This window comes from Anomalospiza imberbis, chromosome 14 (assembly GCF_031753505.1).
Source record: "Anomalospiza imberbis isolate Cuckoo-Finch-1a 21T00152 chromosome 14, ASM3175350v1, whole genome shotgun sequence".
Taxonomy (NCBI): domain Eukaryota; kingdom Metazoa; phylum Chordata; class Aves; order Passeriformes; family Viduidae; genus Anomalospiza; species Anomalospiza imberbis.
The window spans coordinates 12,081,286-12,098,217 of NC_089694.1; the positions used below are offsets into that span (position 1 = coordinate 12,081,286).

Here is a 16,932-nt window from a genome sequence, read left to right on the forward strand (position 1 = left end):
CCTTTGTGGAAATATGTATGTCGATAGGTATATAAATTCATTTGGGTTTTGGAATCACAAGAAAACTTGAAAATATTCTTTAGGGACTGAAATTTCATTCCAAAGGCTTCTAAGAACTTCAGAATATTTATTCATCAGAGCCCCTGGGAGTCAGAGAAATACAGCTGACACAAAGAGAGTGGAAAAATCCATGCCTGGTAGAAGCCACTTTGGGTCACCCAGCAGTTGATGGGAATTAAATCACTTTACACCATGTTTCCATTTGTCCTATAAATCCTACTTCTTTCTTTTTAAATATTTTATAAACACAAAGAAAAATGCAAACTAATCCTAACAAGGTGAAAGAAAGGGCACTGCTTGATTTCTAAAAGCAACAAAAGTGAAGCTGGGATATGTTGTAAATATTTCCAATTCTTCTAATATGCTATCATTTTTAGTCATGTTTTTATTTGTAAAATATGTTCCTATTTTGCCTGTAACTTTCAAAAGCAATTTAAATTTTATCTGTAATCTGAAATTTATATCTAACTGGTAACAGATGTAACCAACTGCTTTATATATATTAGTGAGTTACTGAGATTTATGGGGAGTGTTTTTTGCAATGTCTTTCATGAGCTTAGGCTATCATTTGCTTAGTAATTTGCTACTTTTTAACTCTTCTTTTAAGACATGGGGTTTTTTTAGAGATAGGAAACAGTTTTGTTTCTCAAATAAAAGTAAAGTTTTATCTGTATACTAAAAACATGGGAGAAAAAACGGTAAATGAAAAAACTGGCACGTACTCAGCTGCTCAGCAGGCTTCTTACATGCTTAAATAGCATAATATTGCTAATTTGTATGCTTCCATGGACTTCTTTTTCCCCAGCCAGAGTTCTCCAGATCCTTTATGGCCATAAATACTTCCTGAGTTCTCCCTGACAGGTGAAGGGAGACATGACATTCTATGGATACATACTCTCTGTCTTTTAAGGGTTTTTTGACACAGAACAATTAAATAAACACTTTGAGGCAGGAGACAATGACTCCACTACAAGCCAAATACTGGCAAGTAACTTCCAGTTAGCCTGTTTTTAGTGCTCTTCATGCTCAGAATGATAAATCTGTATCCACACAACCACATAGCATTTGCATGTCAGAAGAGTTGTGAGTTTGTTCTTTAACTTGTTGAAATGTGTCTCGGGGGACACGTGCATTAATTACTAAAACACTTGTTAATTGCACAGGAACAAAGAAAACACATGGTCAGCATTCCTGTTTCCATCATGGGGATCTCTCAGGCATTCTCTAGGCAGTGAGTCTCTGAAGTTATACTGCATCCAGAAATATGCTGCTCGTCTGTATGTCCTTTATTTGCTGAAACAAGTCAGTTAGAAACTGCTTTGATGATGTCTTCATGTGCAAATTACATGTCAAAGACATTGCACTGTGTGGAGATTCCTGCTCCTAGATTCACCATAAAACACTGGCATGATCTGAATGCTTTTTCATGCTTGTTCAGGTGGATAATAAAGATCCTATAGCCAACATTCCTTCTGTTAGTTAATACCTTAAAAGATTAGTTGGCCCTAATACAAGGGATTTTAACTCTTTGTGGCAGTTTCCAAGTATGCTGACTGGTATTTATGGATAGATGCTTTTCTGAGCATGTGTTTTTACAGCTATTTCTTTTATAGCTTCCTAGGCCTGTTCCTGCAGACCTCTGTTCACAGAGGTACACCCCCTATGGGAACTGAGCATCCCACTCTTTTTACTGTACAAAACCTGCTGTCCCACTAACTGGTGAGCTGGTATTTTTCCTTTATTTCTGTTCTTCCTGTAGTGCATGAGGAATATGACTTGAATATGGTTTGCCACGTGGGCTTAAAATTCTGCTGTCCCCAAAACACAGCATGTCCTATATTCTATTAGCAGAAGGCACTAAAAGATTCTTTACAGTGAGAATCATTACATTGGTTAAATTTGCCTCTCTACAGCTCAGGCATCCAGTACAGGCTAATTGCCTACTCTGCCTCTTGTGTTAGTCACAGGGGAGGGAGATCATCCCTTGTGTCCCACTGCCTCAGGAAACTTGTTTAAGGTGGGGGAAGACATGAGACTGTCTTTCATGAGAATAATTTGCTAAGTCTCAGTGGCAGAAAACCTCCTGATACTGTGGCAAAGCTTTCTTGTCTGAGATTTGCAGGGCAGTTGAAATATAAGCTGTTTTCAGCTATAAAAGTTACAAAATAGGAGAGAGTGTAAAGAAAATAGCCACAAAGAATTTCCTCCAGGACAAGTCACAGTGTGAACAAGTTAGTGAATCTAAAGGCATCATGGCATTTGTGGCACAAAGCACTCACTCCCCTGGCAGCCACTACATGAGATCTCAGAATTATGGGGCACAATCCCACAAAGTAACTCAGAGAACAACACTGCTTTTGCAGAGTGAAATGCAATACTGTACGTGTAGGCAGAGTTGATCCCAGTCAAGAAGGAATTTCATATCCTCAATAGCTTATTGCTTTTGCCTCCCTGATTTGCATCGGAATTCTCAATACCACTGAGAATTTTCAAGATTCTGCTGTATATTTTGAGAGGTCTTTTTGAGCTCTAGGTGTCTGATTCCTGACCCAGAGCAATACTGGAAGAAGTGCTTGTCTTTACCTCGCCCGTGCCTGTGCTTGTTGTTGATGACGATTTGAACGATTGTTCCTGAGGCCTGCTGGGGATCCGGGAGGGCTCCACGGTTACTCCTGGCACTGGGAAATCGTGGCATGCTGACTGCCTGCCTGGCAGAGCTGGGTGACAGCTCGTAATGGGAGCGATGGTAGGAGTGTCTCTGTTTGCAGACAGAAAGAGAGCAGGAGAGTAAACGTCTCATTCCAATGAACAAGGGGTACGAGTAGGGAACGAGTACTGCTGGACTGAAAGTAGGTGTAGTAGTTCACAGCATGTTTTCTAAAAACACTGCTTCTTTTCAGAGAATCATTTTCCAAAATGCCCATGAACCTGAAGGTTTCATATTACAGTCCTTATTTTATAGACATGATTCTTCCCACTCACTCAAAGATCTGCTGGTTCATGTATTTAAGTGGTGCACCTACTGCTTAAAAGTGCTTCAGATTCTCTCCAAATGCTGCTACAAAAATAATCTCTTGAGCAGTAAGTTGTTAATGGATACATTTACCACCAAAGACAGTGAAGCTCTATAGTAAATATATATGTGTGTATGTGAACTGGGAAGCAAGTATTTGCAGTTATTATTTAAGAACAATTTACTGTAAATTTTATTCTTATAGAGCATATACAGAAAAAAAACCAAATCCAGAGACTTCAGGAGCTCTTGCTCTAATTCAGCATTATTCATGAATTCAGGTTGAGTGAAAGAAACCTGTTTTGGGCTAGATTCACAGAACCCAGAATGAGGCAGTAGGTATTCAGACTCATTATCATCCTTTTCTCTTTTTTCCCAATGTACTGCCATGCCCAGCACAACAAGAAAGTATGTCTTTAAACTGTAGGTGCCACTTACAGCTTCCCTGTTGGCTGGCTGCCGGAATATGTCTCCATCAGAATGTTCCCATGATAATTCTCCATCTCCTGTACATGAAGCAGAACAGAATCCATTAGAGGAGTAACTGTGCAACACTTTGGGAGATACAGAGGGGAAAAGTCTCACCTGGCTGTACAGCTGCTTTAGGGTTTAGTCAGTAGCAGAGGAATGAATTTGAAAATCATCAAATTTTGATACTAATATACTTGGCCATGCAGGAAGGAGAAACTGACTCACAGCTTCCTCCCGATGAGCTGTGCTAGAACTTTGCAAATATTTTGTTTAGGTTTGCATTTCATAGAAAACACAGAGGTGAGATAAAAGAGCTTCTGCCATATTGAAAAGGACAAGGTAGATTATGAGATAAATTATCATTTTAACATTTTTAAATGAGAGCAGTAGACAGAAGAATACATTAAAAAAGCCCTGGATCACTGCAGATAGGGGGTTGCCTCTAATGCATAATCTGATGTAATCGCACCTCTCATATGGAAAAGCTAATGAACCAGTTTCTCATTAGTGACTGTGTCTGATATGACTGATTTCTCCAGTGTAAGGCTGGTTTACTGCATAGCTATGTTTGATACTTTGAAAGTCAGATTGATTTTTGTTACTGGAATAAGCTGGTTTCAGATACAGCTCAAATAACTACCTGGTAACTGACATCAGACAATTAACACGGATTTACTTGACTTAACTGTCAATGTATTACATTTAAAACAGTATATCACTGTATTTCCTCCTGGCAACAGAACTATCACTTTCCTTGTTTGAGATCAGATGGCTTCACACACAGTTTGCCTGGCAAAAAGTTACAAGATTTGTAAAGATACTGTGGAGTAACATGGAAAAGCAGCAAAGAATGAGGAACAATCTCCATGCAAAGGAGCACTGCAGAGAGATCCTCACCCTTGTTCTGTCTGAGGTGATGTGTTCATGCAGCACAGAGCACTGCCCTCCCAAGAGATCAGCTCAGGTTCTCCATGGTGCCACACATAAATTAATTACCACTTCATGGTCCCCAGAGTAAGCAGCTTTGTCACCCTGCTGCACTGACAGGACTACACAGCTTCTGTGCAGATCTCATTCCTTCAAATTGCCCAGGGCTCTCTCTGCATCCTGCTGCTTTATTAGCACTGATGCACTCTCAAGTACCTTCTTGTGGCTCAGCCCTCCACTGCTCAGAGCTTTTGGTTCAGTTTGTGCACTCAGCCAGCTCCTCAGGTCAGGGGCTGTGGGACTATGCTGGTTCGTGTTTCACATCTCTTGCACCATAGGGAAAATTACACAACCAACTAGATAATACTCCTTATTTTTATCATGCAATAGTACTGAGTTCAGACAAGCAGAATATCAAAAGAATGCAGCAGCACAAAGGTGCAAGCAGGGGAGATTTTCAAAGCATCCTGGCATCACCGATATTATGAGTGGCACTTCTGAAAAGCACAGGTACCTTTAGGTGCTTATCTGCATCTTTGAGAACAGGCATAGATGCTTAGATACCCTGGAAGTGGTGATTCAAGTGCCATAATACTAATAGTGAGATAAAATACATTTAGAAATTCTTAGACACTTTGGGCTTTTAGACAGACAGTTAGGTTTAGACATTCAGAGAGTTTGGAAAGGCCCCTAGAATCAAGTGTCCTGTGGGCACAAGATTTAAAATGCAACTGCTAGTAAAATACTGAAGTCACCTGAGTATTGTCTGACACCTAATTTAAATTGGAGTAATTGCCCTTGCCTCTGAATTGAAATTCTCATGTCTTGCACAACTTGAGTAGGTCTGCTAACTTGTCAGATAGAAGCTCATCTTTTATTACAAAGCTTCTCTACTCAGAGTAATGGCAGCTACTTCAATACATCATTTGAAGCCTTGATGCATTAGGGGGATGCAACTTCATCATCAGAGCATTCTCACCTTGCTTCAATTTAGGAAAACAAAGGTAGCAATGTTACCTTGCTGGCACTCAGAGCAATTTCCCAACGTGCATTGGATTGTAATTACATGGGAAACTTGCAGACAGTGTCCTGAGTGACAGTGCTGGAGCACAGACAAGGCTGTGAAAGGGGAAGGAGTAAATTCAGAGCCTGTCCTTCTGTGACTGAGTTTCAACATACCTCTGCAAACTGGACAGCAGGACTCTGGAACGGAAACTGGGAAAGAGCAAGTTAACTTGGGACAAGTCTTCAATCCACAGTACACATTTCCTTCCTGCCAGCAAAACACAAAAGGGAATTTAGGTGTTGTCAATTGTGTGGTACTGTATATTCTTTTTTTATGGACATGCTTTTATCTGTGTTCACATAAATGCCACTCTATGCAAAAGCAGAATATTAGATTAGAACAGTCTGTTCAGTACTTGGCCTATGAAATCATTAGTTCATGAAGAATATGATGATGATTTTATGAGAGGAAGTAGAGAGCTGCCAGTAGTTTATACTGAAGAGCTGCTTGGATTGAGATGTTTTGGTTCAGACACTGGCTCTGAAGAGTCACTGGGTGACTGCTCAGATATACTGGATTTGAATTGTGACATCTCAGGAACGGCTCTGTGGCCCAGTGCCCTCAGAGCTGTCCCCTCCCAGCCTTGGGGCTCTTTACTTATCAGCTCAGTCTAAATGAAATCAGTCATTGGTTTAGTGATATATTTTCCAGTTAGGTTGAAGGGAAATATTCTATATATGCCAAGCAGCAATATTTTACCAGCTGCCTCTGCACTGTAAGCTCAGTCACAGCAAATGCAGGGTATGCATTGTGCACTGTGTTTAAGAGGTCATCTGGCATTTACTTGCCAGGTACTGCACACTCTCACCAGCTCTGAGCACTCTCATGAGTTTCAGCATTAATTCTCAATTCCCAGCCTTTGCTATGTATTGCTTATATTTCAGTGTCACATCTAGAAAGGAGAATTGGAGCATAGACAGAGTAGGGATCTGTCAAATCATGTTACTTACTGAGCAGCTGCACTGGGCACACTGGTTTGCTTGCCTGTTTTGGAAAAGCCCCTCAGCCACAAACATTTCTCCATGGTGGTAGGTGGTGCCATTGTATTCACAGGATTTCCCAGTGATTTTGCTGCTTACTGAGAAAAGGGAGTCTTCTGGAAGCAAGGGGAAAGGAACATTTCATGTTATAATTCTTGAATTTCATGTTAATATTCTTGAAAATTCATAGTGTCATAAATACATAAATACAGGGGAGCAAAAACTTCCCTTCTCCCTCATTTCTCTCTATTATGGAAGGACAAGTTTTGTAATGTTGCAAAGTACAAGTGATATGTTACTATCTTGCTGAACTTTGGTAAATCACACTTTGAGGTAACTGACCCAGTTATTTCTAGTGTGCTGATGACCAAGTGCAATGCCAGCACTAATGGCCCTGTCTCAGGCTGCAGTGTTTTCCCTTGTTCTGCAGCATTTGGTATTAGGACAGAGGGGTGTGGTTATGTGCCTACTTGTTATATGTACATGGCTCTTTCATGCTTTAATGTAAAAGGCAGTAGGTGCTGCATGCGCACAGAATCCCAATATCAATAGCACTGCTCTAGCAGGGTTTCCCCGTTCTTAGTACTGGGTACTGATACAGGGTTTTTTTAATGATTTCTAGTATTATAGCCCAGAGAGAACTTAATTGCAGGTTAGCAAGTTGTGCCACAGGGCATGGATGATTCCCTGCCATCCACGGGCACAAACCTTTTGGTAGAGGAGCAACAGTAATGATGATGGGACTGCCAAGAGAGAGCTATGTACAAAGTAAGCGTTTGTTCCTATTGGCTTTCACAATTCATTGCTGCTGCTGTTTTCAAAACAGGCAAAATTTGTCAAAGGCAGATGCCAAAAGCTAACCAAAAGTTGATTTTTCTCTGACATGCATTTTAATGTCAGATGTGCAGATGAGGGAACTTTGTTTGCAGAATTCGGTGCATATGACAAAGTGCACGATATGGCAGTGTCATTTCAACTCTGAGACCTCCAGCTTCAACTCAGTATCATATTGAATTCTGCACCACATGGGTTAAATGTTTTTCTAAGACGTAGAGCTATCCATACCTTATACTAAAACATCCCCAGGATTGTTTAGCTATTAGCAGCTGATAAACTGTGCAAAAAGAGTAGACTTTACCCATGAAATGTAAGTTACTTGATGCTGCTTGGACAGTGAAACTGGCACTATATATTTATATTCACATGAATTTAGCATCTCAGCATGGGAAAAGACATTTCAAACAAGGGCTCTGTGGAAGTAACAATGGAGTGTTTGTTCTCTGGAGCCCAAATCACAGCAAATTTCAAGGAATGCAGCTGAAATTTCAATCAGTGTGTTTGGGCTTTCACGTAAAAGAAACCTGACCTGAATATTCAGGTTTTCCTACAGTCCCTTTCATTACCTATCAGCTAAACCTGGAGATTTTTTCTGTGAAACCATGACACCACAGAATGTACATTTTTCAGCTGTGAGCTCAAGTGAAAAAGCAGTTTTCTGCTGGTACGTACTGCCATTAAACACAGTCATTTAGTTTTCCATACAAGCATATACTAATTACATTGGTCCATCAAATATAATACTTTAAATTGTAAATGTCAAGCCTGTCTCTGGAACATACATGTACTACAGTATTTGAAAGTGTATGGGGTCAGCAAAGTCCATTTTGTAGGAGACTGGCAGAAGTCAGCTAGTCAGGGTTCCTTGCCTGATATTTCATTGCCTGACACACTTGGTATTTGCACTTCCACAGCTAAAGCACTGGACACATCATTATTTCAATGTAATCAAGAGTGTTGAATGACACTTTTCCAAAGTCTTATAAAGAGTACAGAGCCCTGACAACATCTGTGTTTGGCACAGAAATGTATTGCTTTTGGCACTTGCTGTATGGTTTGCTAGTAATACACAGTCTGGAATGGCAAGATGTATGCTCTAAATAAGACATCCTTTGAAAGTCATCAGCAAAAGATTCAATTGACAAATTCAGCTACTATTTAGGCACAAATATTGGAAAACATGAATGAAGAGGCACTTTTCAGGACTGTGATGCCTCCCAAAACTTAAATCTCTTTCTTGGGTTTTCTGAATCATCTCAGGTAAAGCAGTAGGAAAGACTGACAAACCTTTAGTTATCTCCTTGCTCCTTGGGCAACTGGAAGAGCAGAAGACTGGAAAGAAATTAAAATGGAAGGAGAAATGAAAGGATAACACAGATGGTCCTTGACTGGAGACAAGGCCCTGTTCACACAGCCTCTGCAGGACATTGCTGTGCCCATGTGGGATGCCTGTCCAAAGCAGTGTGTGGCTTGTGGTCTGACATTTGCTAAGACCAATACCTGAATGACTCACCATGATTCTTCAGTGTGTTGGATGAAGAGAGTAAATTTTACTGCAGATTTATCTTGGTATATGCCAAATCACTCAGTTCTGTAGGAAATCACCAAATGCCCTTAAACTGTAGCTTCTAAATAAGGAAGGAGAACAGTGAAACTTATTGCTTGGAAAATGATGGCAGAGAGAGTTGCACTAGGTAGTTGTTTTCATCTCTGCTTCTTTTAATCAATCACAGAGGTTGGCCTGTGACAGCTCAATCATTACATGCAGCCCAAAACACATGTACCTCTGCCTGTCTGAATTTGGGATGAAATTCTGTGGCTGTTTTAAACCAGAGAATCACAGGATCATTAAGGTTGGAAAGGACCATTAAGATCGTCAAGTCAAACTTTCAACTTAGTACCATCACCATGTTCACCACTAAACCATGTCCTCAGTGCCATATCCACAAGTTTTTTGAACACTTCCAGGGGTGAGGATGCCACCACTTCCCTGGGCAGTCTGTTCCAATGCTTCACAACCCTGTCCGTCAAAACATTCTAAACATACCTAATGTAAACCTGCCCTGGTGCAACTCGAGGTCATTTCCTCTCATCCTGTCACTTGTTACCTGGGAGATGAGACTGACACCCACCTCACTACAACCTCCTTTCAGGGAGTTGAAGTCTTATTTGATAAAATACTTGTAAGAAAAGTCAGTTTCAATTACAGGACATAAGGCCATGATTTAAGTCCTGTGCTGCTTAGACCTGTCCATATGGTCATCTTTCAGCACATTAAGTGACTGGACATATTTAATTATTGCACAGAGTAGATCTGAAAGAAGTTTTCAGATCAAGACCACATTACTTGTTATTGCAAAAAAATATATACAGTCATTTATTGGAGATGGCGTATTGAGGAGCACAACTGATCCTCTCCAAACACAGCATTTGCCTGGAGCTGCAAGGAAGATTTGTTTATTTTCTGTGTCCAAATACAATTTCTGTCTGGTGCAGTCTCTCTCTCTGTCTAACTTTGCTGGTGTGTGACTGATTTTCTTCAACTTGGACTTGGTTTCTTTTCTAATGCTTTTTAAATCAAGGCTAATTAAAGGAGTTCAGACTCCCCCATGATATCATATTCTCCTGTTGAATGTGAAATTAGAGTCATTGTGGATTGTTTTAATAAGTGCCACATTTGAGCTTTAAAAAATTTTGTCATTAATACTGATATCAGCATACATTATTCTGTGCCTTAGAAAAGACAGGTTAGAATCAGATTAATTAACTACAAATATACTGCATTGCTCAAAGCTCTATTTGTAAACCTTACTTCCTAATCAGGACTGTTCCCAAAGCTTTCTCTGGCATTTTAACGGTGCTGACTAACATTGCTTTAATTAACTGCTTCTGTGAAGTACCAGGCAAACCATCTGTGTGAATCCTTTTAATTAACTGGGTTCAATCTAAGGGTTTTTCCAGGCATTCTTAGCATGTCAGTGGAAGCAACATACAATGTATAGGGTAAAGATGTTATAGCATCAATTGTAAAGGAAATATCTCTGTTTCTGAGGTTGGCATTTATTCTGTAAGGGCTCAGACTTCTATATAGAAGTTGAGAGGCCATACTTATATTTGCCTACAGTTTTAGCAGGATCAAGATAAGCCCATGAGTCTGCAATATGTATAGCAGTGATTTATCACCATCATTAGCATGAGGTAATGGCAGGAGCAAAGATCTACCACCTGGGCTTCGCATGACCTGATATGAATTTCAGTTTATCCTGTAAGTAACTTTAAAGGTTTAATCTGGCTGAAGAAATCCTTCAGATTTTACAGACAACAGAATACAACTGTATCAAAAATGGATTGGCTTCAAAACAAATGTTTTTAAAAAGGCAACTGGAGACTACAGTGGCTATGCCTAAATCCTTAAATCCAAACATTCCTCTCATCCAAACATGGGATTCTGTCCAGCTTCTTTTGTCTACCTGGGCTGTTTTTCACTGATGTCCCATACTCACAAGGTAAATTCCAGGCCCGATGAAGCCAATAGAAAGGTTTCCTTCAGGATTCAGCCAACATATGTGCTTGAATGCTGCTTTTTTGAGATTGTACTGTGAGGAACTGTTGATCTGTACAAAGGATTTGTATCAACTAAGACCTGTAGTACAACTTGGTGTGAAAGTCAACTATGAACTAGAAGTGCATACAGGTATTGTTCACAGATTTCGTGAACTGTGGTTCATTTGAGAGAGCAAGCAAAGAAACAGTATGGCAAAAGTTTTGCCATGAAGGGATGCTACCTCAGGGTGAACTGCAGCACCAGTGCTTTCCTGATAGTCTGACAAAAGTGTTAGATATGAATTTCACAAACAACAGAAATTTTATGGAAAATTTCTGGTTCAGTGGAATCTGCTCCAATCACATATTTTTTCATGGAAGCCTGTCTGGGTTCCTGATGATCTGCCCATACTTGAGGTTTCCAAAGCCAAGGTTTGAGGGAAAAGTCAAAAATGTACACATACCAACTTTCCAATTTTCTGGGAGAAACAGATTCTGTATCACATGGATCACAGTCAGTTTTGGAAATACCATCTTTCAGCTTTTTATGTTTACAATTCTATTCTTTCCTGGATTGTTATAAAAACTTGGTCCTGAGATGCTTTACGCTTACTTGGATATAAAGCAGAAGAGCATCAGTTATTTGTTACTAATCCCTGGAATAGCTTAGACAAATTCCATGGGCAGTTCCTGATATTTAAAACATTAGTAATTTCTGCAAAAGTATTTATGTGCAGAGTGAAAAGCAGTAACCAGCTATGAGCAATCTAACCTTTTGGGAAAGAGAAGATGACTTATTTGAGGAATGGCTTTAGGATCCAGGCCTTACTACAATCAATTAATTGCTGAACTTGGATCCTTCTGGATAAAGACAAGAGGTACAGGTATAATTACTAATGAATAATTTAGGACACTACCTAACAAACTGGGAAAACCACCTTAGAATCAGTACAGTCATGGCACGATGATCAGTAAAGTGTTTGTGATGTGACATCTGAAGGACAAAAATATCAGCAGCTCTTGGGCACTCCTTGCCACTGGGGACAAGGAGGCATCTTGGCTTTCTGACAGTCACTGTGCTTAGCTGGACTGACCTGCAGTCAGTGGCAGGTTGAAGTGAGTGTCCTCCTGAAGTGGACACTGCCCTCACTGGCCAACGAAGGCACAAGCAAAGCTCATGGTACTCATGACCCTCAGCAGGGTCTGCTGGGACCCTGCACAGCACCTCGGCAAGGGTCTGTGGGGTTTTACCGCATCTCTAGGAGGTGCTTTCTCCTACAATATTCTGTCCATTTGTGTTAGTACTTAACACTCTCACTATTGCTTATTTTAGTATCAGAACATCTGGCAAAGAACATTTTTTTAAAATCCTACAGACTCTTGGCTTACTGACTTAGAAACTATTTTTAAACTGCAACATTCAGAATCACCTAGTGTCATTTAATGAAAAAGATATGCTTTTAGTGTCCAGCAGAAAGGCTGGGTGCTCAGCCTGACTTGGCTTTTACAGTTTGTCTATTTTATTAACCACCCTTATGAAAACAATCTAGTGCTAAACAATATGAAATTAATCACAAGGTCTAATGCCTTAAGAAACTTACCATACTGGGAACTGTTTTGCAGATAGTATGTTGTTTTTTTTTTTAAGCAGACAGATGATAGATTATGAATTTGAATACAGAGAGGATTTTATGAAACATATTTTCTGAATCAACACAGAGCATAAGCATGTACAGACCAAGAGACTGAGGATTCTTTTGGCACCATATTCAGTAGGGAAGCAATTGGATTCTGTTGCAACTCCAGGACAACTGTTTGCACTGACATCTCTTCTGCACATTTCCTAGTATTCCCAGTGAGTTCTGCTACTTAATGTACACAATTGGAAGTGTCAGTTTAGTTTCAGCAGGGACTCTAGAGCTCTCTGGGCTGTGTCCTGGGGCAAGAAACTGTCCTTGGACACCAACTGGCCTTTGATCTCACATGCTGATTTCTGTACCCCTCAAGTTGTAACAGCATCATGCAAGGCTGCATTACTGTCCTTGCAGCTTAAAATTTGCCTAAGAATTATAGGTTACCCATTCAGAAGCCACACATAAAGAGCAATCATGAAATAAAACACAATTCTTGGAAATGTGCAGACCACAAGCATTTCAAATGCCAGAGGGGAACAGGACTCGAGTATCAAAGTACTTCTTCCTATTTGGCATATTGAAAATTCTGTGAAACCTGAATCAGCTCAGGCACACACACCGCCCAACACAAGTGGGCAGTACTTTCATTACCTGACATCTGCTTTTGGAAGACTTGTCTCAGGTAGAAGTTGCATATACCCCTAGGTCTCTTTGTTAAAAAAATATAGTTAATTCTCCTCTTTCATGGAGTCCGGGTCTTTTCCCTAGACACAAACTATTCTGTAGGGTAATGTACATGCAGAAATATATAGGGATGATTTTTGTGTACTAAGTCTCTTAGTGGTTTTCATAGCAGTGTTAAAGGCTCACAAAATAGGCTTCATGCTCCACTGCAAAAATTAATTCCAGGAGGCCCCAAAATACTGAAGTAGTCTGGAATAACAGTAATGAGATAAGTTATTCACGTGCAGAATCTGAATGGCAAGTGGATTCAAACCGAAAGAAAGTTGGTTTAGATTAGATATTAGAAAGAAATTAATTACTGTGGGGGTGATAAAGACCTGGCACAGGTTGCCCAGAGAAGCTGTGGCTGCCCCATCCCTGGGACTGGTCCAGGTCAGGCTGGACAGATCTTTGTGCAATCTGGTCAAGTGGAAGGTGTCCCTGCCCATGGCAGGGGGTTGGAAGACCTTTAAGGTTCCTTCTAACCCAAACCATTCCATGATTCTCTGAATTTACTTTTCTAGTTACTTTTGATTGCAGACAGTTAAAATATGTTTGGATCCTCTGCCACCCTGATGTACAAGAGGAAAACACAGAGTAAACTGAAGCACTTCAAAATTCATTTTGTGAGGGGACCAGGGCTAAACTCCTCTCTCTAGCTTTTAAAATGCTATGTGCCTCTTCTGATTGCTGGAACAGCCACTTTGACAGCTAGATAAGCATGTAAAGATGTGAACAGTTGTTGAGCTGCTCAGATTAACAATGTCTTCTTTCACCTAAGGAATCAGAGCTCTGAAAAAGTGGTAATGAATCCTTTGAATTCTTCAGCCAAAGCTCTTCCCAGTCCTGGAGAAATCTAAGTGCTAGTAACATTCCAAGTAAAAGATAAAGAAGCCTGCCTTCAGGCAAAAATATTCTATGTTAGGCTGTTCCCTCTTCTACACACAAGACAATAGAATAGGGTTATTTTATATAAGGAACAGCTATTCAGTATTTGGAATGGAGGAATAAATATGTGTTTATAATCTGATCCTTACAAATTCAAAACAGAGCAGCCTAAGACTTAAAAGAGGTGAGGGAAGCATCCTGCAGAGATTATGCAGCTCACCAGGAGAGTGACAGTGAGATTTTCATCATAGTTATGTTGAATAAATCCTGAAAAACTATGTTGATTGAACTAACCTTGATGCTATGTGTGCAAACCAAGCTGTATTTTTAAAATATTCTTTAAAAAAAGATCCTTATGTGTATATGGAAATGAGATCACATAAATTATATTCTTCTGTGTTTATGCAGTGCATTTCATGCAGAAATAGTAGTACTTTATAAAACACAGAGAACTTGCTTATTTTCCAGCAGTTCCAGTGAAACTAAGGTACAGTAACAACAGCAGGTTAGCTTTGTACTCAGAGATCCAATTACTGTTTGTCTGCTGACCCATTTGTACCAGAAAGGCCAGTGCAAAGAAACAGATAGCTGGGAACATGGATTTCCTCATTCTGCCACTGTGGTTCACATCCCCAAAAAGACCTTCAGTGCAGGAAATGTTCCATGACCATATTTTGGCCATTTGGGTATGAGGTGCTGTGCTGGGGCTATTTGGTGAGAGGGGCCAAATGCAGAGGCACTGAAGAAAGGAGAGTAGATAGGGAATCTCTGTCTTACAGGCAGTGAGAGACATTGTGGAGCACAAGTTTCACAGTGACCTGGGATAAAACATGCTCCGTTTTTTCCAGAAATTTTCCTATCTACCAAACTTTCCTCAGTATCTGTAAAAGCCTCTTGCATACTTTGCCTCAGAAAGGCAGGAAACCTGTCAGCACCTTTAACTCAGTTCTACGTATTCCAGACTAGCTCCTAGGGCAGCTTCAGGGCTGGATATCTAAACTGACCCCAGCAGCACATGGGGAAATAAACTGCTATTGCAAATTGACTGTTTCAAGGTCAAAACCCCCAACTGCTGAAAGGAGACTTTTTTACAGTGGTAAAAAAGTTTTTATCACTGTCACATCAAGTAGGGTAAAACACAAATATTCTAGAGCTACTTCATCACAAGAACTAAGTCCTGATTGATCATCTCATGAAAATACAGGAATCTCAGACAGAGAAAACCTGTTTCAGTGCAGGGTTAGCTTCTAGAGGTCAGCTAGGATTATTTTAAGCAATTTTTGTGGCTGAAGGTCCTTAGGGAATTGTAGCACAGCATAGGAGACCAAATGGATTTCTTTCCTACTAAAAATTCTTTTGCCTAATTTCTTCCCTCTGCTTTTGTTTCCACTCTACACGAATGTGTCACCTCAAGGTCTGATCTGAAGTCCATTGAACTAAATAGATTTGGAACCTGGCCCAAACACCTACTCTGTGTGGCACAGAAAAAAGGCAGTTTCCTCTTTCATCTTCTGTCTCATATTTCTACCATATTCCTTAGCAGTTCTAGAGAGAAGGACTCATAGTCAGTAACTGCATCTGTTCTCATAGAAGACTGAGTCCAAAAATTATGAAAGTTAATAGAAATCTGTTGACTACAGTAGAAAGTGGATCCAGCTTCAGTCCATGTGCATTTAGCCTTTTCCCTCAGTCATGCATCACAATCCAAATTATTACAAATCTGTTTTGTAAATTTGTAATATTACAAATTAAAATGACGTGTTAAGGTTCCTTCAAAGAACAACCAAAGCTGTGCAATGATGTTGTCTTTAAAGTAGTGGTGGAGGCTGATAATAAATGTGGATGGAAAAGTTGTTCACCATCCAAAAACTGCAAACACCAGCTCTAAATAAAATCCATATGTGCCTCTTGGAGGTGCAGGTGTCAACGATATTAAGCCACAAAATGCTTTACATTAAAAGAACTTTAAGGACCAGGTTAAGCTCTAAAAACTCCAGGGTAATTCGGAGTTAATCACCACAGCCAGTCTTTAATATGGTCAGACTGTAAAAAGTGTATGAAATTCATTGCTTGAAGGAACTAGTAGCACCTTATCTAGACACTATGAACTTCCATCCAGATTCAAGGTAAAGACGTCGTTTCAGTTTAAACATTCAAAAGGCTGTGGCTTGTGTTTTAGCTTTCTAGGGCTGAAGTCAAGCTCTTCACATCATTTTAATATATTTTCTGCAGCTTAATTTCCTGTGTTTTCTTTTATAGTTGCATAAAAATTTGCCTATCAATTGCCCAGCAACTCTGAAGGGCTCATAAAACACTTTCTAGGTTGCTCTAGTTTAATTCCTGCTCTCAAGTTAAAATATTATATGAATTCACCAATCACTCTACCACCACAGAAACAAATTAAATGAAGCTTTGGTGCATTCTGAATCCTCTCTGAAGTCTCTTTGAAGGTCTTGGAAGTTATCTTGGAAAAATTCTGAGCAGCTTATCCTATCCTATCATGTCAGTCCAAAGAATTGAAGTTCTGTCATCCATGTGGGAAGATTTGTATTTTTTCACATATATTTTGGATGCTGATATACAGATAGATTTTAAAATTTTTTATGATCAAAAAAGCATAATGGAAACAAGCAATAACCTCAATCTGGCTGTGATAGCAAACATTCCTTGTGAGATAGTGACAAAGGCAAATCACAAACCAACTCAAATTATCTAAGCACATATCAATAAGAAAAAATTAGACATGTCCCTAGAATGCTGATACCATTATACTTCTAAACCAAATTTACT

General features: G+C 39.8%; 2 protein-coding genes across 7 annotated transcripts in view; one reads left to right on the plus strand and one right to left on the minus strand.

Moving 5' to 3' along the window:
- PAK3 (p21 (RAC1) activated kinase 3) overlaps window positions 1-16,932 on the plus strand; it is a 229,422-nt gene that overhangs the window by 60,454 nt on the left and 152,036 nt on the right. The window lies entirely within an intron of this gene.
- The window catches only part of CHRDL1 (chordin like 1), a 36,040-nt gene that overhangs the window by 5,727 nt on the left and 13,381 nt on the right, over window positions 1-16,932 (minus strand). For 2 of the 3 annotated variants that reach the window (XM_068204932.1, XM_068204931.1), the window contains 4 exons: window positions 6,488-6,633; window positions 5,651-5,744; window positions 3,512-3,579; window positions 2,644-2,818 (listed from right to left, as the gene is read on the minus strand). In XM_068204932.1, the coding sequence (XP_068061033.1) occupies window positions 2,644-2,818; window positions 3,512-3,579; window positions 5,651-5,744; window positions 6,488-6,633 (483 nt within the window). The remainder of the gene's footprint in view (window positions 1-2,643; window positions 2,819-3,511; window positions 3,580-5,650; window positions 5,745-6,487; window positions 6,634-16,932) is intronic. The other variant, XM_068204930.1, reaches the window with a different exon arrangement.